Source organism: Pelodiscus sinensis, chromosome 22, assembly GCF_049634645.1.
Source record: "Pelodiscus sinensis isolate JC-2024 chromosome 22, ASM4963464v1, whole genome shotgun sequence".
NCBI classification, from domain to species: Eukaryota; Metazoa; Chordata; order Testudines; family Trionychidae; genus Pelodiscus; species Pelodiscus sinensis.
Window position 1 is genome coordinate 22,187,078 of NC_134732.1, and position 26,917 is coordinate 22,213,994.

Below are 26,917 nucleotides of genomic sequence, written 5' to 3' on the forward strand. Positions count from 1 at the left end.
AGCCAGCATAAGATCTATGCTCCATTTTAGCTCTTAGGGTGAATTTCACCCTGAAGGAGGCAAGTGGATAGGAAGGAGGAATGGATTATTGGACTCAGACTGTGTTATTCACTGTTTGTCAGTAGTAGAACTGGTCAGTAAGTCTGTCAATGAACCACTTACCAGTAGGCACACAGTTCTAGAATCCTTCTGATACAGACTGGTCAGTAAACTGGTTTTGTCAGCCCCATAATACTTTTCAAAAGGTTTAGAAACACCTTGTAATAAATCAAAAAACTTTATTATTCGAAGATGTTATAAATTTACAACACACATTACGAGATCATTCTCAGAGTGCGCGCGTTGTAGGTTTAAAGACTCAGCGTTCATTCTAGTCACACTTATGAGTCCAACTTTGCCATACTAACAGTTACCAGCAAAGCCACGCTAAATGAACACTCATGATAGCCTCTTAAAATACATGTCTACTGGTAACAGCCTGGCTGTTTTAAAGGGACCAGATTAGTAAGAATACAGCATTGATTTTCTTTTCGTCAGACCATCATATTAAAGCAAAAATGGGTGACAAATGTTTAGTATTAGCATTAATTGATGCTCAATCTTTCTGTCGATGTGTAGCAGATCACTGATCCATGCTCTTAAGTTTCAGAATGAACCCTGAATTCTAAGGTTTGTTGACATTCACCCAAGTTAATCTTCATAAAAGTAATATCACATCTTAAAAACAACTGTGCATGCTACACATCAGTGTCACTTCTATATAAAAACAATGTATTGTACCCAATTATTTTATACACAGATTAAATGAAAAATGTTAAGTCTGAGTACCTTACAGTGTAACTTCACTAGTGCTACTTTGTGGTCAGTGCTTTATGGCAAATCACATTCTTGTACAGTTCATTCAATTAGAATAAAAACAAACTTGCAAATTAAAAAAGGGCTTACCAGCTGCAAAAAAGACAACAAACATTTCATTGGTAGGTTTTTAGTTTAAAAATGTTAGCACAACCTTCCTCACCCCCACATTGAGAAAATGATATTAAAAAAATTATAACATTAAATTCTGATTGAATTGGGCTTTTACATTTATTAATGTTTGTATGCTTCAAAGAGGGATCTGCATTTAAGCCTGGGGCAAAAGGTATACCACATGTTAAACACATGCCGTCTGTAATGACAAACAGTTGGGATGCAAGTTTGTCACTGACTTTTTAAACCATGTACATGTAAACTTAATATGCACTGCTTGCTTTACTTGCAAGGATCATAGGATTTGCCACTCTGGCTCAGACTAGTGGCAGGCTAGTCTGCTAATTAGTCTAGCGATGGCCAGCACCAAATGCTTCAGAGGAATAATCTGCCCATAAATGATGATACATTTAGAGACTGGGTCATGCCCCGAACAATGAGAATTTATTTCCTTTTTAAACTATCTTATCCAATATATCTGTGAATGAAAATATCCAGCTGTGGATGCAATTATTCCAGCAGCCCTTTATAAAGTCCTAGGAGTAAATATTAGCAACTGACAAAAATGCCACTCTAATGGGCAGAAGAATGAGGTATTTTCTTTGGACACCATTCTCACTATCGTATAATCCAACTTCTGAAACTCAGACTACTGGGAACAACGTGTGTGCCTGCTCAATAGGCAAGTTATGCTGACACAGTGATCGAAACAATCATGTGGTCTGGTATCGAGCTGCACAGCTTCTTCCAATGCACTAATTCAAAAGATTCTCAGCCCCTGGATCACGGGGAACATCTGTGACAGGCTGCTAGTGGCCAAATGCGGGGCGATTGTCCAGAAACTTCAGAGCTCTTGCAGACATGAGTTCTTCCACTCCTAGCAGAGAACAAGTGTACTGACCACTGTACTACAATCTGCGTGAATTAGCTTTCCACTTCCATTGATACACACAAAGCATAAGTGTTCTCAGAATTGTGTAAAGGTCACTAATGTGCAAAGCGGCTGTGGATTCTTGTGTGACCATTTCACCACCCTGAAGAGATTGAAGAGGAAACAATGGTGGGATTCTTTGGACTTGCCTACTGCAGTGGCTCAAATTCTCATGCTAGCTTTGGCTCCCAGGTCAAGACCAGCCAATGTCTAAGTTACAAAGTGGCATCGGGCTTTCCCTCCCAGCCCTAATACATCCCTTTAAATGCATCGCACTATAAAGATAGTATAAATAGGGAGCCCTGAGAACAAACTTCTATATAGAACATTTCTATTAAAAATATCAAAGCTTTGTGATGACAAAATTATAAGTTATAAATATATATATGTTTAAATAAATAGCTAGCTAGCTTTCAAGAGTCAGACATATCAAAAGGTAAGCGATTGTCTATGTCAACTAATGGGGCAAGTACAGACCTAGTATAAGAACAATTATAAGCCATCAATATTGCAGCAAATAATCCAGCTACCTGGCCCATTTCCTCATTTGTCCTTGGTTTTATCGATCTTCCACCTTCTCCCTTGGCCTAGTTCTGATGATGCAACAAGACACTTTGTCAGCACCACTGCTAATCTCTTTGCTAGCGTTAACGGGGACTTTAGAGATTCAAGCACATGGCTCAAACCTGCAAATCTTTATTCACACAAATACTACTTACTCACACAAGTAATCACATTTTTTTAAAGTGTCTACTCACATGACTCTCATGGTTTTGCAGGTTTGAACTCACAATCCTTTCATTGTTACACTACCTGGAGACCAGCCCCTGCAAATGCTGAATCCCAGCCTGCTAGTCAATACAGTGATAATTAGGCTTTCAGAATCCTAGAAAGCACAGGAGAATTGCCACAACTGCAACCACAATAGACAAAAAAGCAACAATAACCTTGTTGGAGTAGCAACCCATCCAGCTCATAGCATGTGCCACTGGACATGTATTAGTGTCAAACATTCATATTAATGAGTTCAATCAAGTGATTCTTTAAGTGGCATTCCAAGTTACATTTGAATTGACATAGTTAAGAAAGTCTTTATTCATGCCTAAATCTCACTGAAAAACATTAAATCCATATAACCTTCTACTAATCCCAGATATTGGCCACTGGAAATTTTCTCAAAAGACAAAAAACATTTTTAAAAAAGCCATATCAAAAAACCAAGGCTGGAGGACACTTTATAATGACAACCAGCCTCTCTCCTTCTACACATATAGCGAAGCTTTGAAATAACAGGGTCTAAAACTGCAAATCCTCACACTTTTTAGGTTTTTTTTTTTAAGAGACACAGTATTCCTTTAATCATAAGGTTTCTTATACCATAGTTGCCATATTAGTTTTATTAGGAAAGCAGGAAAAACAGGGCATTCTTGCCTGCAATTACATTGAAAGCTATTTTAAAAGATGTGTTGAACCTGTTCTGACGTGCCAAGGGGTACAGTTTTGATTTAGTTGTGTCACCTAGATAAACCTGACATAGAAACAAATGCATCCTGTTCAGTAAACAGAGATGAAACCATACAATCTAACTCAAGTCTACTACCATGGGGATAATGCAGAGGTGCACAAGCAGCCGCACTTAGAAGGCTGAAGGATATGTAGATAAAAACAGTATCTAACCTCTTTGTAGAATCACTGTTTATGAATTACTTTAAAGTGTCTGATCTTATGGCATGGAAGTCAATGAGAACTTGGACTTGACAATGGGAACATAATCAGACCCTAAGTTCTTACAGGACATGTTGCTATCTCAACTTATGTCTAATACATTCAGAACCACAGTCTGGAACAATTTTTGTTCAGGATATAATCACATGATGGTGATTCCTGTGGAAATAAGCACTGATTATTTACAAAAACTTGAAGAGAAGAGGGAATTCCATACATATCAGTGCCTCAAATGCTCAGAACTTCAAACACCACCCTCAGGTAATATTTCAAGAAAACCACGACAAAAGAGACTGATTGAATGAACTGAAATCCTTCAGCATCAGGAAACTTGTTTAAATGTTATTCTTAATATTATATCTTACTTATATGAGTAGCTGCACTGAAATCAAATAGGACTGTTTTGAGTAATTATTGAGACGAAGGATCCAGCACCTAGTTTTTAAGACTAAAACTGCAATTAAATTTAGAGGCTGTCAGGAAGAGGTAGAAAGCAAAAAAGGGGGTGCTGAAATGGTTACTTCTGAATGTGGAGATCTAAGCACCTTACAGTAATTTGTTTAAGTGCAATAGACAGTCACTGGGATATTACAAAAGCCAGAAATGAAACTGGGATAGTAAGGAAAGATAAGATCTGAGTGACTGATCTCCCCACCCATCAAATTAATTATGTGAAATTGGCAACTTGTGTGTCTCAGCTGCATATTATTACAGTTCAGGTGCCAACTTCAGGCCAAAACTTGTTGTGTGGTTTACGTCCCAATCTAGCTGCCCTACGTAAAATCACTCTTAAAAGGTGGCCTGCAAAGTTACGCAGAATATCCTCTCACAACACACATACATACCTTTGCGGTCTGTACTGAAGGAGTAAAAGGTTTATTTTCTCAGCGCACTTTTTATAGTACATCCTGGGCTTCCCTGTCTTTCCTGGCAGATTCTATAGACTACTGGAGGACTTGTTTACTGCACTGAAGATACCACGCAGGTGAAACTTAATTGAAAAGGGAAGTGATTTTTAGTCCAACTATTTAAGAATTATCAGCTGTGTAACAAGTGCAGTATGAACAGCTGGAAGAAGAGATCTATATGTGAAATCCAGCCCTTTGTACTCCTTTAGTTCGCAGGCTGACAGAACTCACAATACCCATCTGAGACCTCCAGTGAATCTTCCAATGACAGACAAGAGAAGACAAGACCTGACATACCGGATATTTCTAAGGTAAAAAAGAAGCAGAGGAAAATTCCTTATTCAATGTGTTGTACACAAGCAAGCAAAATCAGGACAAAAACCTAAATATTTGTGTGGATGATGGTTTCATTTTGCAGATGACCTTCCAATTAAAACCCAAGCAAGTTAGCAGCTTTTGGCATTGTCAGTGGAGTTTGAAAAGGACTTATTTTAAAAAACAGAATTTCTTTCCTAAAATATACATTCAGAAATAGACAACGACAGAGAAACATTGTCACCTTTCAAACTAAGATATGTTAAAACAGGATATTCCTATGAACTGTAGCACTTGACAGTCTAAGTGCTGGAATGGCAAGTTACATTTTTGTGAAGAGATACTGCATCTTTAATCTATTTGAGTGAGCTCTCCTGCAGGATTGGAAAACACTAACGCAGAAAATAAATAAGAAAAAGTAATGCTATTTATTAAAGAAATTCCATCTCTGAATTATTCTGTTTAAATTAGAATGCAAGACGGACAAGCCTGGATAACAACATGTTCTCTCGACATTTGGACTTATTTTAAAAAATGAATTCCTAAGTGTCAATTTTAAAAGTATTTTGTGATATAGATATAAATTAACACTGAATAGAGATGAACAATATGATTACTATCCTATGATAGTGGTCAATGACCTTTTGTAAACACTAGCCAGACGCTTCAACCGCTAGCTAGTAAAACTGAAGTCACAGGCCTTTTGAGTAAGAAGACCGAAACATGAGGCAACGTCACCTATCACTTTCTCTGCCGATCACACGCTAAGTTGAGTTCACAAAGCCTTTTCCTGTATTTGGATATATATTTCATTTTCAACCTACCACCTGAAAGCAAAAAAACAAAAAACAAAAAAACCCACCCAGACAAGTCTTCAAACCTCTCCACTAAAACTAAATCCACAAGGCTACTAACTTCAGGATGGCCATAACTACACACTCTTATTTGAGATGTGCCTATCCAAACAACAACAAGCTATTTTGCTTCCTCTGCTACCTTCTTCCATCAGCTCCCCCTCCCCCTTTTATTCTCCCTCCTCCCAAAAAATGTATGTTCCCTCTTGTTCAGGAAACGTGAAGCTAGAGACAGCAAGAAGTGGCACAGTGGATCGGCATTCCCCTCTATGTGCGGTTCAGCGTCTGGAAGATTCGAGAGATCTGTAGCATGACAGGTCCCGTCTCTGGATCGTTCATCCACTGAGTGCTGTTTAAGGGGTTTTCAAGCATATCTTCAAAGGCTGTCAAGAGGAGGAGGTGTCAAAACTCAGTTAATGATATTTTATTTGGCCAATATTGAGTCGTTTGGATTTTTGCAAAATAAAGTTAGCTTAAAATTGCAGACTAAATCATGACTTGCTTTGATCACCACAACTCGGTCAGGACAGAAGGTCTAGAGAGGCCAGAGCCACCCTCAGATAGACCTCTGTCTCATTTCCCCCTCTCTCCCTGGCAACACAGCTCCACTGGAGAGGCACTGCCAGTGACATCTCCTGGCTGTGCCTATTGGGGGTGGAAGGAAGGAAGTAGAACAACAGCCGGCTGTGTCATGTTCTGCCTAGATACTCCTAGGGCATCCATCTCCGTGCCTCCACCAATCACTTTACCTCACAAGGCTTTGGGAGAGTAATCAAGCTACGGCACAGAGGCATGCAGTTCCGTTGCACAGGGAGCCCACGGCGGAGCCAAGAAGTGAACCGTAATCTCCTGAGTCCCAGGCCTGCTGCTGACAGGGGAGGGTTGGAGGGAACTGCCCTGGGGCCTGGCTACAGGGCTCCCAGCCACAGTCACTGTGGCAGCGACACCATCTAGAGCCCTTTAAACTGCTGCTGGAGTGCCACGCTCCGGGCCGTTCTGAGGGCTCGGCAGGGAGGAGCACCATAGCCTGGGAGGCACTGAAGGCTGGTTGCCCAGGCCCGGCCCTCACCTTGCCCAGGGTCCGGTGAGGCTATTAGCTCCCCTGCCTTGGCCACAAGATGATCTTACTCTCTGGGGCTAGAGGAGGAACAACACACGTTCTCCCACCAGTCACCAAGCTCCTTCCTTCATCAGTCTAATCACTGCCCTCTCATGGAGTCAAGGGCATGCAAGCTGCCATGGAGACAGCAGACACCAGCTCTCATGGTATGTGTGTGTCAGGGGAGGGGGGAAGAGATGGTCCCTTTTCTTTGGAGATTTGACTGATGTTCTAGGCCCAAATGGCTAAAAATAGTTTGCTTCACCTGTGTCAAATAACCCCTCCACCAAGATTACTCCACTCATTCACTTCTCAATGTTTATGTTCACTTAAAAAACTCTTACAAAACAAATAGTCTGGTAGCACCTTAAAGACTAACAAAACATGAGGATGGTATTGTGAGCTTTCGTGGGCACCACCCACGTCTTCAGATGACCGGAGTGTAATTAGTTTGCATTTCGCTCTGTCTGGATGATGAACAGACAAGTCCGTGACACTGTGGTTCTTGTGCATTAGCACATTGCTGCAACATTTGGGTTGCAAATGCAGCAGGAAACAAGAACATTTGATCCAATAGTTACAGAGGCTTGGGACAGTGTGGCCCGGACAAACATTTAGTTTCCCACAGAGTTGAAAAGAAGAAGTTACTCACCTTCGTGCAGTAACGATGGTTCTTCGAGATGGGTCCCCGTGGGTGCCCCACTCATGGTGTCGGGCTCGTCCCAGTGCCGCAGCTGCGGCGCCCGGACAAGCCCGACACCATGAGCGGAGCACCCCCAGGGACCACTCGAAGAAGAAGCTGAAGTTTGGAACACTTACTCATCGTGGGCCACACACAAATCACAAATCTGACCTTTTCAGCAGTCTCCTAAAGGTCAGTGTAACAAGTTACACAACAGTCTGGCAAACAAGCAGAAAGTTCAATGATCCAATTCTCTAAAGGTGATAAGTGCCCACAGCTCTCAATAAAATCAACGAGAGCTGTAGGTACTCATCACCTCTGAAAGGCAGACTATAAATACTTCCCCAAGGTCACAACGCAGGTTTCTGGAAGAACTGAGAATAAAATAGAGCTCTCATGCTTCAAGCACCAGACCATGCTTCCTCCCATTTTGAGGAGAAGTTAGAGATTCAAAATATATTGCACTAAAGGAGGACTAAGTATTTTTTAATTAAATGCAAATATTGGTGCCAGTATGCATGACACTGCCAATATGCAGAGGTATCATTAGCAACAGTATGCACTCTGATGTTCATCCAAGCTGTACAATGACATTTTCTATTTTTATATCCTGAGCTGCAGCATGGAACCCTCCTTCTGAAACGAAGATGCCACTTGTTTCGAAATCAGAGTGGGCGGGTTCAACTCCTACATTATTTAAAACCCACAAAACTTCACAGTACATGTAAGTGTTCAAGAGACCCACTGCAAGGGGATTCATATGCACCCTAGGTTTAAAAGCATGCCTTTAAATAAAAAGTCTAGGCAACCCTGAGACTAAATATGAAGCATGTTTATGTTGCAGAAAGGCCAAATTTCTCCCTACTAAATATCTCCACTAAATATCGACTGTGCAGACTTTCCTCAGAGTAACCCAACCACCACAATTTGCATTCCAGTCACTTTTGGGTGCATTAATCATGTGACTTTCCCAGCTACAGATGCTCTCTGACTGAGGGGAGGGAGGGAAACAGATGCTCTATAGGGCAAAACTCCAAAAAGGGTGAAGCATGTGTCCACAGCTGTTATTTCAGCCTTGGCAGGACAGACACAGAAGTCCTTAGCTGGCAGCTTTCAGTTCAGTTAAACTCAGCCAACTACTGCCCTCTGAGTAATGAGCAGACTTTAATCTATAGTAAGCTGCAATACAGTGCGCATTTGCTGCCACGTTTTTTGTAGCTAAGGCCCCCCACGATACCAAGCAAAACTCTAAATTTTCCCTGACAAACTCTGGTCAAGTTTGGTGCAACTGATCGCCTAGATCTGCAGGGATGCTCTAGCCAATAGCCATGACATTCTGGATAGCACAGGTTGAACTCATTCACCTAGATTCATTTGGGCATAAGCTTTCATAGGTAAAAACCACGTCATCAGATGCATGGAGTGCCCCCAAGCTCTGTGATTCCCACTCCATGCATCTGACGACGCGGTTTTTACCCATGAAAGCTTATGCCCAAATAAATGTTAGTCTTTAAGGTGCCACAGGACTCTTTGCTGTTTTCACAGATATGGACTAAGACTTGTCATTTCCTAGACACTGTGTTATTTCTGACACAGCCCCATGATTATTCCCAAGCCCACACTGCTTGCATGGCATTATACACAGCATGTTATTACACTGCATAAGGGGGAAAATGTGAAGAGCTGCCCCTTCCCCATATATTCACTTGGCTTTATTTAAATAGAGTATTTTCTGATTGTCAGCAATTGTAGAAGCAATGCATATTTGTCAAAAGCCAGGACAGTACTTACCTAACAGCGTTTTAGGGTTTGTCAGCCCTAATTGTACCACTGGGTTTTCTAGGATGGCTTGAAAGAGAGGGCTAGCGGTGTCAATCCCCTTATCTAAATCTTCTGGAGATGGCTTTCTGTCTCCCAGCAGCCATTCACACTGTAAAAGTCAGCAGGCATGACAAGTTTATAATTAGCTCCATTGAAACGCAAACTCCAGAGACTTCAATCCCTCATGTAAATAAGGCACAAGCTAGAACATCTTAGACAAAGTTATATCTATTAACACATTAACTACTCCTCAGTTAGGTCCTGTTCCGGGTGAAGTCAACTCCAAGGCTCCCATTACTCCAGTGGGAGCTGGACTAGCCCCTCATACAGCAAGAAAAGTGATTTCTGGCTCTCAAACCCACATGAAGAGACACTCTGTAGGTCACACTGGAAACGTCCAGCTTGCCCCAGCACTGTCATCCTCCTCTACGATAACTTTCTAGGAGGCCCCCAAAGCGAAAGCTGGAGAGGAAGCTGACTAATCTCGCTGCCAGGAGAACATCTCGAAATCCAGCAAGGGCAACTCAACCCTCCTTCTTTCAGAAGAGGATAAAATGAAAGAGAGTGAGTGAGAGTATATTGTGGATGAGGTGATCTTCCTTCAAATGAGAACCTCAAAAACCAATTCCCATGTCTCCGGCCAAAGTTTTCCATCTCAACATTTCCCCTCTGGAAGCAGTTCTTTGCGGAGAAGGCTTGTTTACTGCCACTCTCTAGCCCATTAGTGACTGCTTTCCAATGATGCATGATATTTCATCATGTTTGCTTCAATTCCAATAAATGCTAGGCTGGACTGCGAAAAGCCAAGCCGTGTTACATGAGGCTAGTTTGAATTAAAGTACGACCAAGTGCCATCCAGTTCAGTGATCAAGAATTCTCAATTGACCAAATGATCATGATAGTAATTAGGAATAAAAATAACAGAGCGTACTCACTGCTGCATTTTGCTGGTTGTTGTTTACTCTGAGTGCATCTATCACTTCTTTTTCATCAAAGCCCATCTCCATCAAGGCAATGACAGCCTAAATTAGAATACATCGCTTATTACACACAGCATTTAGCATGGTCCATGGCAGCTATAACACTCACAAGGAATTAATCGTATCTCCGCTTCTGCAGAAAAGCTTTTCCATGTACAAAGGGGCAGAAGGTGATGTCTCTGCTTTAAGAATCCCCACTGGATTTATCAAGTCAGAATCTCCTCACTAGAAGAGCCAAAGGAATTTTCTGGAAACAGAGGAAAATATAGCACAGTATACAGGCAGTCCCCGGGTTACGTACAAGATAGGGACTGTAGGTTTCTTCTTAAGTTGAATCTGTATGTAAGTCGGAACTGGCGTTCAGATTCAGCCGCTGCTGAAACTGACCAGCGGCTGACTACAGGAAGCCCGAGGCAGAGTTGCTCTGCCCCGGGCTTCCTGGAATCAGCCTCTGATCAGTTTCAACAGGCTGAATCTGGACGCCAGTTCCGACTTACATACAGATTCAACTTAAGAACCCCAGGCGTCCCCAAGTCAGCTGCTGCTGAAACTGATCAGCGGCTGATTCCAGGAAGCCCAGGGCAGAGCAACTCTGCCTCGGGCTTCCTGTAGTCGGCGCTGGTCAGTTTCAGCAGCAGCTGATTTGGGGACGCCTGGGGCAGAGCAGCTGGGGTGCTGCTGGGTTGCTCCAGTAGCGCCGCTCCTCGGCGCTACTGGACCAATCCACCAGCACCCCAGCTGCTCTGCCCCAGGCGTCCTGATTCAGCCGCTGCTGAAACTGACAAGCAGTGGCTGAATCAGGACGCCTGGGGCAGAGCAGCCGGGGTGCTGCCGGGTTGGTCCAGTAGCGCCCAGAGCGGCGCTGCGGGACCAACCGGCAGCGCCCCAGCTGCTCTACCACAGGTGTCTGGAGGAAAGCCTGGACTGCTGGGAGGGGGGGAGGGGGGGCGTACTAGCTGCTCCCCCAGCAGACCAGGAAGACACGGGCGGGGGACCGAGACGCACCGCAGTCCCACTGCCCGGGTCCTCCGCGGCTTTGCTCCCCGTCTCCCTGGTCTGCTGGTCTCCAGCAGACCAGGGAGACGGGGAGCAAAGCCGCGGAGCACGCCGGCAGCTGGACAGCCGCGGCGCGTCTGGGCTGTCCGCTACTCGCGTGCTCCCCGACTTTGCTCCCCGTCTCCCTGGTCTGTTGGTCTCCAGCAGACCAGGGAGACGGGGAGCAAAGCCTCTGAGGAAGCCTCTGGGGAGACGTGGAGCAAAGCCGCAGAGCACGCGGGCAGCGGACAGCCCAGCCGCACCGCGGCTGTCCCGCTGCTGGCGTCCTCAGAGGCTTTGCTTCCCGTCTCCCTGGTCTGCTGGTCTCCAGCAGACCAGGGAGACGGGCAGCAAACCCCGTTCGTAACTGCAGATCCGACATAAGTCGGATCCGCGTAACTCGGGGACTGCCTGTATTCCCTTTCGACTATTTTTTTCCTGGGTGCCAACTGTTGGCTAGCAGAGGTTCAAGAGATTTTAAAAGTCTATCAGCTAATAATACTAATACTAATAAAACTGCAGCAGCCACATCCTGCTTCTATTAAAGTAACTGTCAAAATTCCCAGTAGAGCTAGGGTTGCCAGGTGTTCGGTATTGGCTTGGACAGTCCGGTATCTGCGGTTTCTGTTCGGTAAAAAGAAAAACAGAAAATACCGGACATGTAAAATATCGGACGGAAGGCCACTTGGGACATTCTTCCCCTGCCACACCTGGGGGGGGGGGGGGGGGGGGGAGTGTGGGATTTAAAGGTGCTGTGACTTTTTTTTTTTGACCAACAACTTTGGTCCCCATTTTTTCCCCCACCATGTTCGGTATTTTTTGTGAAACTATCTGGCAACCAACCCTACGCAGAGCTGTTTGAAAATTAAGACCACTAAGCATTACTACACTGTTCCAAAGCACAGGTGTAAGAGAAATGACTGAGTGACCCCTCATTATTATAGTGTTCCATGTCAGCATCCTTGGGGCTTAAAGAAGAAAACAGATTCCTTTCACTACAACCCTCTCTTTTTCCTGGTACTGTAATTTGGAAGTAGACTCCACCCTGCACCTACTGCTTACACGGGACATCTGAGCAAACTCAGCAGCACCAACACAAAATTATCTACAAAGAAATGCAACCTCTAACACTCAAGGGGTGCACGTCCCCATTCCTAGTTCCCACACACCAAACAAGCACTGGAAGGACTCCTTTTTCTTTCCCCTTTCTTGTTTCTCTCTGGTCACATACCTTAATTGTGTCTATAACGGATATATTACAAGGAGAATGCGCTGTTTTTAAACGAGGTTTTACAATGTTAGGAGTTCAGTTATAGTACATGTACCATTTGCAGGCTGTGGCACTAATTTTAGATTTAGCAATATGACATTTAGGAAAGGACTGTGATGGGGAGGAAGCCAGGATAGAGAGTCTCTTAAGAAGTAGGTTAAAGTTTACACCACATTTTAAATGGGACCGTACTTTAACTCACATAATGAAACTAGCTTATTTTGTACTGCCACTCCCCCTTTACCACTATAGATTTGTAGGGGTAGATTTTGATCTCAATTACAAAGGGTCAGATCAGGTTGACTTCAGAGAGAGTTGCAGCTGTGTAACTAAGCAATATTGGCTGTAGCATGCAGCTTCCTTCAGGAATTAACCTGGAATTAGGACAAGACAAGCTGCTGTTTCCATCAATCATTCCTAGTATCTCATCGTACTCCTCTTCAGATGTTTCGGTTTCCACTTCTGTTTCAAGCTATGGGATAGTTTTATTCCTGTTTCCTATTTTATGTACTCACAAAAGCAGAAAGGTATTTGCATCTTCTGAGAACAGTTCTCTTGGGAAAACTCAGCCATCATCTAGTCTGCCTAGGCAAAAGGAACCAAGGATTCTATCCCAGAGTAAAAACCTAGCTCTATTAAAGAGAAAAACTCCCATTAACTTCAGCTGGTCTAGGATTTCACTCCTGTGTTTAAGGGGCTTCTCTTTATTAACTGTTCTCATAATTTCAAAAATTCCAGATGTTTATGGTGCTACACAAATGATTTCTAAACACTGATACGAAACTAATCCACTTTGCACTCCTACATTATTTCATTGCAATGTTGGAAAACTGAGATTTCATATATTGGTGAGCTTCCTCATGGAAGAAAACAATTTACAGACAAATTTAATCCCCAGGTTAGTTAGTGATAAGACTGTTAAATGGTGGGCACATCTGAAAGATGGACTGGCAAAACAAGTTTAGCAAAAGTAGATTGGCAGCAATCAAGTGTATTTAGCTTGGTCTTTTAAAGAAGGTTAATTGTCTGTAATATTCATGATTTAGATTGGACTACTAAATAGCAGAATAAAAAAGGTAAGAAAAGAGCAAGCATAATCTGAAATGTATTATGAAATATTAGAGAGGAGGCAAGACCAAAGGGAACAACTACTGACTTAAAGGGAAGCAGGCAGCAGAGTTTATAAGCCAAATTCTGTTGTTAGTTACACTGGTGTAAATCTAGAATTCACTGGAATTGCTCTGGATTTCTACTGGTGCAAGAGAATAGAATTAGTGCTGCATTTCCAAAACATGCAAGTAATGAGAACACAGCCATCGTCTGGTATGTAGTCAGATAATTGGGATGCTGGAGATGGGGTTTTAGAACTTGTACTTTATGCTCCATAGCCAAGGCTTATGGTTATCTGGCAATAAAACACACAATATCACATCCATATGCTAGTTCTAGTCAGACTAGAATGGAGTACATTCAATATTTAGAACTGTGTATCTGAAGTATCTGATATTCACAGTATCTGATTATTTTAAAAGGTCTTTTTCAGATAAGTAATTTTACTCATGTGTTAATATTAGCTATTAAGTCGTTGATGAATCTTGCCAAAGTCTCAGGAAACCTTGCATGGTGAAAGCAGACCTTGAATTCTAAACAGCATCTCCTGGTGAGTTTAAGGGAAAATAAGCACCTAAGTTGTTCTGAATAGGGATTGTCTCTGCATATTTATAACAGATCAGATAAACAGTTTGAAAAGACGTTTCACTGTAATTTCTGCAAACTCAAGAGCTTAAATGCTCTTTGGTATCTTTCTACAATAAGAGTCTCCAGGGCACCATAATAAATACCCTATGGGTACTTCTTCCCCAATACACACAACTGCTTATTTCCTCAGGCTTTAATGGTGGGACCAACTTGTGATTACAAACGGCTTTGCCAAGAGGTTAGTCCCAACACTGGGGCAGACCTAACGATGCTGGTAATTTAGGTGCACCTGTGTTCGAGATTATGGGGTCTATGTACTGGGCAGTAACCCTTTAGCTACTGGGAGAGACTTCTAAAGGTCCTGATTGTCTTGTATTTCAAAAACCTCCAGAATCCTCTCAGCGCAGCAGTATACACAAGTATCCATACGTTGCATATAGTCAGTAAACAGTTATTTGGAGCCCACTGTGTCCCCACAACGATTCCTTCGCATTCCATTTAGTGAAGAGTAAGACAGACAACACATACTCGTGGATCAGGACGAAATTCTCTTTTCCTGCGGATCTTCTTGAATATTTCTGTCAGCTCATCCTTGGGCTCTTCACCACCAGCTTCCAAACTAGGACCAGCAATTGCCTCAGCAGAGGAGGCACCCGCATCAGAGGCAGCTTCTAATGAGCTTTGACCTGGAAGTGGTGCATCAACTGTGGGGTCATCTGCATGTTCTATCAACCACTCCATGGCCTGCGTCACTGACATACTGGGACAAAAAGTTAATGGAAACCATTATGGGGAGTCAAAGCTACGCTGCAGCTAAAAGCGAGCCTCCCAGTCCAGGGAGACAGACTCCCACCAGCTTAACAGCATGGATGCTGCAGCTCCCACAGAGACCGGCTAGCCACCTGAGCTCAGAACAAAGGGCCAGCTGGGCTTCAGAGCCCGAGCTGCAAGGTCTATACTCTAGCCAATGGTGATGGGAGGCTCATTCCCAGCTGCAGAGTAGACAGACCCAAGTAAAACATCCTGCACATGTTCAGCTTTTGTTTCTAGGACTTTCAGTTTCACCAGCTAGCTTAAACAGAGGTCACAAAACACAAATTTGCTTCCTTTAAGCTTTCATTGTGTGTGGTTACAAAACAGCTTTGGTGCAACATCACATACTTGTTCTTAAGTTATCATGGGCACCATAAACTGATTTCTCCTGAGCTGACAGTGAAAGGAGAGGAGAGGTGGAGATAGAGGAAAGCAAGTGTTGAAGATCAGCTGAAGCAGCAATCTATGGAACATTTTAAAATATGCTTTTGAGGGTGTCGCCTGCGCTCCAGAACCTCAGTTTCATTTCAGCATAGTAAGTCACTCTTTCCCTAAGAGTTCAGAAGAAACTCTCAGTTTGCAATTTTTGGATGAGTTAAAGTGATGTGTCCCCCAAGTTTGCACAGGACCTGAAACAACAGCCCACAGCAATGAACTGCCCTTGTTCATCTATATGGAGTGTGAATTCAGATACTCTGTCACTAGGGCATTGTGTACACTGCAGGGTTTTTGCACAAGAAGCTTTTTGCAGAAGAGATCTTGCACAAAAACTTCTTGCGCAAAAGCACGTCCACACCTCAAAAGCACATCACAAAAGTGATGTGCTTTTGCGCAAGAGTGTGTCCACACTGCATGGACACTCTTGTGCAAGATCATTCTGATTGCAACTCACAGAATGGCCATCAGAGCACCTGTGCTTTTTGTGATAGGCTCTTTTTGCACAAGAAACCCCTGTGGAGTGTCCACACACACCTTTTTGCGCAAGAACGCTTGCGCAAAAAGGAGTTATGCCCCATAGAAGGAGATATACCATCACCGCAAAACACCCTCTGTTATCGACTGACTGTAGATTTTCTTGTGCAAAAACGCGCTTGAGGTGTGGACGCTCCATGGGTTTTTGTGCAAAAACCCTGTAGTGCAGACATAGCCTAGCATTTAAAATACCAACACTGGTAACTATTTCACTGCCAGTCAAAGCATTATGTAAGGAGAGAAGCAAGCACGTTACACTTACACAATTTACCATGAGTGACAGCTCGTTTTGGTACCTGGAATGGATAGTGCTTAGGTGAGTATCACCCCTTTCCCCCTTGCTTATCTCTGGAGCCCAAAAGAGCATTTGCGCCCCACCAAGCAGAGCCTCTGAGCATCTGAACTAGGGAAGTAAGTGACGAGACGTATGCTTGTCGGATAGTTAACTAGTGAGTTGACTAGTTGCTTTCTCCCCCCTCCCCACCTTTACTGCCTCTATCAGAAAGCTAGGTCCCCCCCTGCACCATCTCCATGGGGAAGAGGGCGGAGCGGGGAACTGGTGGCACTCCTTGCTTTTGAAATGTACAAGGCCACAAACCTCCATTTATTCTCAGAACAAGTCTAGCACGGACAACACCACAGTATGGTTCCCTCACGTGACCTCTTCCCCCATGTGGACCTCCATCCCGTGTAGGATGGAGTGCCTGTGCTATGCTTTGTCCTGTCATGGATGAGGTGATCCAGGAGGCTGTTTACAGCAAATGCATTATTATTCAAAGAATAACATGCACAAGTTCTCTCAGTAATTAGCAATCCCGTATGCTGGGTGCTGTGAATACTCACTGGTTTAACCGAAGGGCTTTGACAGCTCGGCTCTCTGGAAACCCCATTTCTGTAAGCTGTCGCAGGGCTATTTCATCCACTCGGTCTTCCTCGTCCTCATCCAACATAGCTACAAAAAACAGATTCACATTATGACTTCAAGCCAACGTCTATCCCTGCTCCATCTGGGAAAATATCTGGTAAGCTGGAATCCTTCAGTCTTCCCTTTCTAATCCTAGCAAATGAGAAGGTGAGAGAAAAACCTATTAAGTCTTCTAGTTCAACCCCCTTAGCTCAGCTAATGCTGGACTGTGCCCTGAACTTTGTCAAGAAGAGTGTTCTATGTCTCACACGAAGGGAGTGGGTTTCCTCCCTGCCTCCAGCATTCTACTCCACTCTGGACTGAGCTTTCAAGCCTTTAGAATGAGCAGTCCTCATGCTCACAAGCAGAGCTACTGACTTCTATGAGACTATGTAAAGAATTATTTGACAAAACATGTGGAGGGATCAGGCCCCAATAAATCCCAGTGTCAGGAAGCTCTCTCATTATATTCAGCCTAAATTTTCCCTTTTCTCCATTTAATCCTAATTCGAACGATAGGTCTATGCTAAAAAAAAAAAAATGCGCCTTCTTAAAATTTGGGTTAAATTACCTAAATTGCTATGACTTCAGGGCTATCAGTTTGAGTTCAACTCTATAGACTTTACCTCTAGCTGCTAACCCAAGTTAAAAGACGAGTCGCTGAATCTTCACTGCTATTTAGCCCCCATAAATTAACACAGGTCAGCTAACTAAAATTAAGACTATACTTTTGTTTTTTGCACAGTAGAAATTCCCTTTGTGCCCTTGTACTAACCCATTCCTCATCACCCCCAAGAGCTGAAGTTTGAGTGAAGTTTTCCAGTAGTTACACTGAGAATAATTTTACATTGGGACCTCTCATCCTAAAGTGACTTACCAATGAAAACCAAAACACCAGGAATGAAATCCTGCCCAATTCAATTCAATGAGAATTCTGCTATTAATTTTAGTGGGATCTAGATTTCAGCCCAGAATGCTTCCCCTGACACTACACACACCAGGAGCAGAACTTAACATTTTTTTTGCATTGCAGCACTACGCACTCTATGACAGATATTAGACTCAACTGAAACCAAACAGAGTGTTAAAAAGGCTAAATATTATTTAAGTTGGAATCTGGCAAGACATCAAAGGCTATGACCCTGGCTCGTGTGAAAAATGCCAGAAGATCTCTAGTAACCATGAGGTGTCAAGATCTTGGTTATGGTTTTGTCTCATTGAAAAGATGCCACATCCTGCTGCTCTGTGCCTCCTGGAGTATAAGTAAGGCCCTACCAAATTCACAGTCTATTTTGTTCAATTCCATGGTCATAGAGTTTTAAAAACTGTAAATTTCAGTTTCAGATATTTAAATCTGAAATGTCAGTGTTGTAACCAAGGGCCACAGACGGCTCAGGTGGCGCTTGCCTGGTGACAGCATTGCCTTCGGAGTTGAGCTTCCAGCTAGTAGCCATGAAGTTTACCCGCAGCTGGGAGATATTCCCACAGATGGGTCTGACCCGGTCTTGTGGACAACCCATGCAGCGGAAGAGAAATCTCATCTGTCCCCAGCATCTGGAGGGAACCCCTGTCCCTACACTAGCCAGATTTTATGACAGAGATCAGATTTCAGTCCATGATTTGTTTTTCACAGTCATGAAGCTGGTAGGGTCCCAAATATAGGACCAGCATATTTTTAAAAATAAGCCATCAAACTGCAACTGCTGAGTGAGAGGGAAGAGTGTTACCTACTGAACTTTCAACACCGCTTCCTTCCTCTGCAAGTGGTATTCCTCAGAAGAGTCCCACTGATGTCTGGACCTATCCCCACCCTCTGTGTAGGGAGCTATGAAGGTTGTTATGGCCGCCTACAGGCCTTTTGTAATAGGATGAATCAATATTTTGGGTATTTCTTGACAAGGCTAATCGAATCCTGGCTCCACAAAACACATTTAAGGATACGTGCTTACCATTTGCCTTCTTAAATAGTTCAACTGCATCTGGGTTCAGTGCAAGCAATTTCTGCGCAACTTCAATAAGTGAAACTAAGATCTTCCGGAGTTCTGTCTGGAACTGCAAGAAAAGAAACTGTCAAAACACTTAGATGGAAAGCTACCAAGAGCTATCATCACTTAACCCATCTCTTGTTAGCGTCTGTGCACTATGCCCTTGCCAGAAAGTTGCTTTATTATGGCTTTGCTTTCACTGTGTTTAGCATATCAAAAATAAGTTAGAGTGTTTCCCGTGGAGTGCTATATAGCACAAGAATTGCCATGCAGGAAGGGTTGTTTATTTCTTCCATTGCTTTTGGTCCCATAATGAACTAGCTGAGAAAGCTTTATTATTTCTTAATGGAAACAGGGGCCCAAAATCTCTGGTGAGATGCTGTGAATTTGCTTTCAGGACTGGGGACCTGTTTCTACAAAGGGATGAGCCTTCTTGGCTAGTGGCATTTTCTCAGCTTCTTCTGAGACTTGCCATTCCAGTATGTCATGGCTATCCTTCCTTCACCTAGAAACATGTTTAACATATCCCATATACAACAGGGCAAGCCGCTAACTAAATTGGTCCAATTTTTCCACGCTTCACTTAATTAAGTGCTAGAGACGTGTATGATTTTTAAAGAAAAAAATTCACTATTTTGTTTATTATTTAACAGCATGTACTATGCACATAGGGCTTTGTTACTCTCTTGTGCATGAAGTATCAAACCTAAAGAAGCAACTCTCACTGTGTTTTCTGAACACACATTTTACACATACTCACAAAGTCCTTCAGCATTCTGAAAGCTGCGCAGTGCTAGGGCATTTTTAAATTTTTAAAACAGAGATAAGAGGGAAACTAAAGTGTCTCAAACTCCATGTATAATAAAAAATTTTAAGCAAAAAAGAATGCAGTCACACTTTATGCTAAGGTTCCCTATATGAATAGCATATAAAGAGTTAATAAACGATCAATAGATTAATAAGTATGTTAGATATTATAAGCATATCATCATGAGTCATTATAGATGGCAACCCACTGACCCATCAGATTAACCTCTGATTAACTCATTTATTAAAATGTCTATTAATTATTCCTTTATAAACAGAAACTTAATATCAAGTGTAACCCAGAATGCAGTAGAAACTTGGAATTAAAAAGAGCTTCCTTTCTGCAGGGAATACAGTTTATAATCACATTGGTCTTTTAGTTAAGATCTTTATTAAGTAGCCACTAAGACAAAAATCAGTACTTTAAAAAAAAAATTCCTTTGGGAAAAACATGGAACAAGATAGGTAAATATTTTGTACAGGCACAGGACAGTTTCACTATAATTGCCATGTATGAGAGAATACCCTAAAACAAGGGAACAAAGATCACACTTCTCTTCAAAAGCAAAACTAAAAACAAAAACATTCCCAGACATGATTTCCAACCAAACTTTGCAATGCTGTGCTTGAACATTAGAACCAGGAAGTGACTAAGTTTTTATCAGTCAGTGAGAAGTGCAAGTAGTAAAACATAGCATGAACAGGGAAAACCTTAATTTGACTCTTAAAGTTCAGTTTTAAATTACCTATGATGCTGGTATATTAGGTACGTTTCTTCCCCAATGTATTACTTTGGACCTGAAATATGGACCATATATTTTCACTTCTTTCAAAAGAAGTAAGCAATAGGCTCAAGTTTCAGTGAAGTCTTCAAGACTAGATGAACTACTTTTGGATGTCACAGAGAAGGGTTAAATCAAGGAGGAAATCTAGATTCAGCATATAAACAAAGTAGATAAAAGGCATCATACTGTAAAACTCCAATTGTCCAGCATCCAGGGTCCGGCACTCCTGATAGTCCGGCACCAACTGGAACCCAGAAGTGCTCCGGCCAGCTGGACAATTGGAGCTGCTCTGCCCCCGGCTTCCTCAAGTCCACTGCTGCTGAAACTGACCAGTGGCAGACTTGGGGAAGTCGGGGCAGAGCAGCTGGGGTACTGCCGGGTTGGTCCTGCAGCACCGCCCTCTCCCACACTGCACAGTTCCCCGCCGACCTCTCCCTCCCTCCCCAGACCCCTCATAGTCCCCCTTCCGGTACTCCGGCAGTCCTAAAGGTGTAGTCCTTTAGTCCCCCGGGTCCTAAAGGTGCCAGATTATCGGAAATTTACTGTACTTACATCTCTCATGTTGTGGTGGGCCACAGTGCGATCTGCATTGCGAGAGGGCAGATTCGCTGTAGCTTTGAGAATAGCATCCTTATCTGGAGCTTTCTGTTCTTGCTTCCTCTAAACAAGAAAAGAAAACATGCTCAGATTTTGTGATTTATCATCCACGGAACTACAGTAATAAAAATGCTATAGCTGACATTCTCCACAGGCCCATATAGTGTTTTTCATTTAAATATCCCCATTTTACAAATGGGGAAACTGAGGCACAAAGAGGAGGAACTGACTTGTCAAAGGTAACAGAATCCAGAAATCTCAGAAATCTCCATTCCCTGGCCTGTGCTCTAATCACTATGATGTGTTCCTTCCCTGTAGAGAAATCCTCAAATGTGTCTGTGTTCTATTCAGAATTAGTGGGGAGATGTGTGAACACTTCAGATGCTATTTAATACTGAACCCTCCAAGACAAACACACAGAGGACGTAATGAGAGGAAGACAGTGTGACACGCAGCACAGCAAGATCCCAGAGAAACAGTGCACAGGTAAATACAGATACCTGCAGGAAGCAAATCATGGAAGAGAAAAAACAGGTTTGCAGCACATACAAGCAGAGACCTCCAGCAATTCACAAGGACAAGCAGAGGCATAGCTCAGTGCATTTGCAAATGACGGGCAGGTACAGCACTACCACGGCCACCTTTTGGAGAATGCTGACCCCCTGAAATAACAGTTACACCCAGAATGGGGGGAAAGCAACCCACATTATCTAGCTGAGGATACAGTTAAGGGCCTAACAAGGCCAATGCTTGTGCCCCAGGATGAATCTACACTGGAGCTGGGAGCCAGACCCCCAGCTCAGTCAGACTTGTGTTAGCAGTTCTTGCTCTAAGGCATTAAAAATAGCCGTGTGCATGTTGCAGAACTGAGGGTTCAAGTTAGCCAGCCCCACCTCATGGACCTGAGCTCCCTGCTGGTGCTGCAGTGTCCCCACCCCTAACACAAGTCTGCTTGCTCGAGCTGGGGGGGCTATTTTGGTCATGCTAGCACAGGTCAGCCTAGCAAGTCTCTCTACCCAGTCTGGGCAGCTTGCTCCCAGCGCCAGTGTAGACATGGTTAGAAGGCCCAAGTCGAGATGCAGCTAAAGACAGAAATCAGAGCTGTTAGACACAGCTTTCTAAAGGGCACATTACGTGAAGGTGCAACAGGGCACAACCTCTAATGATTTATTCTATTATTGAACATTCAAAGATCAGCCTCACAGCATTTCCACAGAGTGCATCTATCCTGTTTGAGGCAAACATTATTGTTAATTTACAGATTCTCTGGCAAGTTTCAAAGGAATGTGAATCCTTCTGAAATTCATTTATTTCATCTTTAATTAAATGGATGCATTTGCCTCCATACATAAATATGGAACACCCACAGCTTTGCTTCTCCAAGTTGTTAATACAGAGAGGGAAAAGGCAGCCTAGAAAAAGCACCCACAAAGTGTCTGAACTCACTTTTTCCTCTGCTGACACTTCTGCCATTTTAGGAGGGGGAGGGGGAGCTCGCTTCTTTACCAACAGCAAGACATCTAAAAAGAGAAGATTCTGGAATATGTTAGAAGTAACATGCAATGGACTGTCAGGCAGATTAGAAGCCAACATACACAAATGGCAAAATGAAGGCTGTTCACCATTCTGGGGGTGACTGTTCCTGTATTCCCCCTGCACAGACCCTTGAGAACACCCGGTAAGAGTGTTTCCAGTTCCCAGACACAGCTCTCTTGACTAGAGATCTGTGTTTCGATTCTTCCCAACTGGGATTTTAAGATTGCAAAGGCCCCCCCCACTCCATCCACTATGATATCCCCCAGCAAGCCAATGCCAACAACCCCTATGCATTGCTTTTCCCCCCCAGAGATTTATGAACAGCACAAAGTCAGTAATTACTTGTTCCTGCTCATCTCTTAGGGTACGTCTACACTACAGCGTTATTTCGAAATATCTAATTTCGAAATAGTTATTTCAAAATAACTCGTCTACACACAAAATGCATTTCGAAATAGCGCGTCCACACTGATTGGACACTGAATCGCATTTAAAGCCAGATGAAACCAGTTCCAGCAGGACATCAGGTCAGGAGTTACTTTGTGTGGCTGCTGCCTGAGGCTATCTGAGGCCTGTGCTTAAAGGGACCCCCCTGAACAGCCGGTTCTCAGGTCTTGCCTACCTCGCTGAGGGACAGCAAAGCATTTTTTTCTCTGCGTACTCTGGTTGCCCTTACTCGGGACACCACAGCACTCTGCACCGTGAAGCCAGAGCTGCTCCTGGGCACTCTAGTGCTTCTCTTGGATGTGTTGCTGCAAGCCTGGCTGCGCTTTCTGCAGCCCGCCTCGCAGCATTTGTTGCAGCCCAACCCCCATGCCATCATTTGGATCTTCCTGGGGTACGTGGAGGAGCAGCTGCAGCTCCTGGATGCCAGCATGCCCCACCGCATCTGGACACCAGCAGCAACTGGTGGGACCACATCATCCTGGAGCGCTGGGGAGACCAATAATGGACCCAGAACTTCAGGATGAAGGAGGACACCTTCCTCGAGCTCTGTGAGTGGCTCGCCCCTACTCTGCAGCAATGAGACATGCACGTGAGGCCCGCCATTCCCCTCCAGAAGCGTGTGGCCATCACCCTCTGGAAGCTCTCTATGCCGGATAGCTACCGATCTGTGGGGAACCAGTTCGGCGTGGGGAGAGCCACCACCAGAGTGGTGCTCATGCACAGGGCTCGACAAACTATACAATCTACTCGCCCGTGGCAAGTAGATTTCAGCTGCTCGTCCCGTTCATTTGCGGCTCTTCCGCATGCGCAGTATGGGGCTGGTGAGAAGTTTTCGCTGCCGTTTGTCAAGCCCTGCTCATGCCGGTATGGCAATCTCCGGCCACTGTGCCAGGAGGGGGGAGGGGTGCAAGGAGGGGATGGGCTGCCCTAGGGAAAGGGGGGGAGGTGGTGCAAGTCCCCCTCCCCAGGAGGGTTTGTTCTGTCCCAGCCGCACTACGAACTGCCCGCGGTAGCTAGGATTGCAGGGGGGTTGCTCCTGCGGTGTGGGGGGCGCGGGGCAGTGGCGGGGAAGGAGCACTCTCAGCCACCCTGGCACCCCAATGACTCTCAGTTTTGTGTGTCCCTCTGCAGGTGGTCAAGGCCATCAATAGAGTGCTGCTCTGCAGAGTCATCCACCTCACTGATGTGGACACGGTGATGGAGGTGTTTGGCGCCCTGGGCTTCCCCAACTGCGGGGGGAGGGGCAATCAACAGGATACACATCCCCATCCGTGCCCCGGAACACCAGGACTCCCTGTACATAAAGCGGAAGGGATATTTCTCCATCATCCTACAGGCTGTGTCTGACCACCAGGGCCACTTCGTGGACATTAACGTGAGCCGCTCTGGCAAAGCACACGACGCATAGGTTTACCGCAACTCCTCTGTGCGCCAAAGGATGCACACCAGGACTTTCTTCCCCAACTGCCACATCAGGGTCGGGGACGTGGACATACCTGTGTGCCTGGTGGGGGATGCAGCCTATCCCCTACAATCCTGGCTCACAAAGCCCTACACGGGACACCTCACCCCTCCCTACAGGCCTTTAATGCCAAGCTCAGCAGGGCCCGCATCATGGTGGAGAGGGCATTCGGCTGGCTTAAGGCCCGTTTTAGATGCCTTCTCACCCGCCTGGACCTCTCCAAGCGGAATATTCTGCACGTGGAGGCAGTGTGTTGTGTGCTGCACAATTTGTGTGAGCGGAAGAGGAGGCATTCCTGCCAGGCTGGATGGCAGAGGCCGACTGCTTGGCTGGCCTGTACATGCAGCCCCGCACAGCTGCTAGCCGGGAGGCCCATTGGGGGGCTGTCCATATCCGGGAGAGCCCCGGGGGGAGAGCTTCCACCCAGAGGAGGACTAAAGTCTCCCTGGCGTGCCCCACTCGGGGCTTGTGCCTCATTGCACCCTCACGCCCTTTCACTGATCCCTCTGTAACCCCCCTTCCTCATGTAAATAAAGACACGTGTTGACGAAAAACTCTCTTAATTGAACAAAACTGGGGTGGGGGGGGGGGGGGAGAACGAGGGTGGAAGAGGGGAGGGGTAAACCTGGGAGGAAAGAGCTGGAAGGAGGAGGCAAGGGGAGGAGAAGCTCAGGTTTGGGGGTCATAGAATCATAGAATCATAGGACTGGAAGGGACCTCAAGAGGTCATCGAGTCCAGCCCCCCGCCCTCAAGGCGGGACCAAGCTCCGTCTACACCATCCCTGACAGATGTCTATCTGTCAACATGTCTTGCTAGCCCACCTGTCTCCCAGCACTGTGGGTGTGGGGGCCTCGACGTGCCCGGGGGGGGGGAGGAAGGTATGGAGGATAGAAGGGGGAAGAGGAAGAAGGGGGAGGGGGAGCAGGAGTGGGAGGAGGAGTGGTAGCTGGGGAGACAGCAGGGGCTGGAGCAGCAGGAGGCAGCAATCTCTGCACCGAGGTCTGCAGGTAGTCGCAGATGGCACGGCCCTATTCAAGCAGTTCCCGCCCGCTCCCCCGCCAGAGCTGCAGGTCTTCATGCACCCAGTAGTCCAGGGTGCGGTGCTGGCCTCACAGGATCCCCAGGTGTTACCGCTGGTACTCCTCCTGGTTACGGGAGGCCCTGTTTCGAAATAAGCGTCTACACCGTGCTTATTTCGAAATAGCAATTTTGAAATTGGCGCTATTCCTCGTGGAAAGAGGTTTACCAATTTTGAAATGAGCCCTACGCTATTTCTAATTAATTTTGAAATAGTGGTTGGCTCGTGTAGACGCTAGTGAAGTTATTTCGAAATAACTTTGCTGTGTCGACATACCCTTTCTGAGCAAGCACCTTCATTCTTGAGTTAAAAGCATTACCCAGTAAACAAACACCTGGCATTTCCTATATGTATGCAAAATGCTTATCAGAGGTCACCCATCAGTCTTAGAGGAACAAAATCTTCCCAACCGTTCCACAAGGGTTGGGGCTAATGGATAGAAAGTCCTGCCCATTTGCTGAATTAGAAAAAAACCCAACTCTTGATGTTTTTAGCTCCTGGAAGAGCTGTGATAACTGTCCCCATGGCTGCTGCATACAATCCCTGCCCCACAGTGACACATAACCTTAGTATAATACAGACCCCACAGATATTGCCTGGGGTTGCAATATCTGTCACAGAACTTGTAAAATGATGTTTTTCATAGAAAGGGGGATTTGTTTGCATTCTTTGCACAGTTTCAGGGAATTTCCAGATGTAAACATTTTTGGATCTAAAAACATTCCCTTCCTTTGTTTGCAACTCATTCACCCACGCATTATGCCAGCGCAAGCTATCCAAATGCTACATCTCTGTACAAGGGCAAAAAAGTCAAAAAACTAAAGTTGACCACAAAACACCTGACAAATTGGTTGGTCTCTGGGACAGGCAGAGTAAATAAAATGCTGAAAAGTTAGATTTAAAAAATATTTTCTGTTTTAATAATCTGAGATATTGCTGGGAAATGGTTTATTTTTAATACTTTAAGTTAAAAAGTTACACCTTTGCAGCCAAATTCTGATATCCTTTAAACATGAAGTTATCCCGGATTTACAGACAATTCACAGCATAGTTCATCATTAGTTACATTCCACCCACATGTTAAACCCGCTTATCCCAAGTTTTGCTCCCCACTTCCCCTCTTCCCCAGGAAAGGAGTTCTTTGTTGGCCCCAACTCCCCTACAATGGATTGTACTGTTGGTGAAAGTGACAACTGCTTCCCCACAGTAAGAATGCAGTAGCAATGTGGTCCTTGTCACACCA

General features: G+C 44.6%; 1 protein-coding gene across 1 annotated transcript in view; it reads right to left on the reverse strand.

The window, feature by feature from the left end:
* Window positions 1–258: 258 nt before the first annotated feature.
* Window positions 259–26,917, reverse strand: part of UBAC1 (UBA domain containing 1) — a 40,021-nt gene continuing 13,362 nt past the window's right edge. Inside the window, exons 3-10 of the mRNA XM_075905522.1 lie at window positions 22,597–22,670; window positions 21,106–21,213; window positions 18,926–19,028; window positions 16,916–17,024; window positions 14,816–15,047; window positions 10,240–10,326; window positions 9,275–9,413; window positions 259–6,085 (exon numbers count right to left, since the gene is read on the reverse strand). Coding sequence (XP_075761637.1) covers window positions 5,970–6,085; window positions 9,275–9,413; window positions 10,240–10,326; window positions 14,816–15,047; window positions 16,916–17,024; window positions 18,926–19,028; window positions 21,106–21,213; window positions 22,597–22,670 — 968 coding nt within the window. The 3' untranslated portion in view covers window positions 259–5,969. The remainder of the gene's footprint in view (window positions 6,086–9,274; window positions 9,414–10,239; window positions 10,327–14,815; window positions 15,048–16,915; window positions 17,025–18,925; window positions 19,029–21,105; window positions 21,214–22,596; window positions 22,671–26,917) is intronic.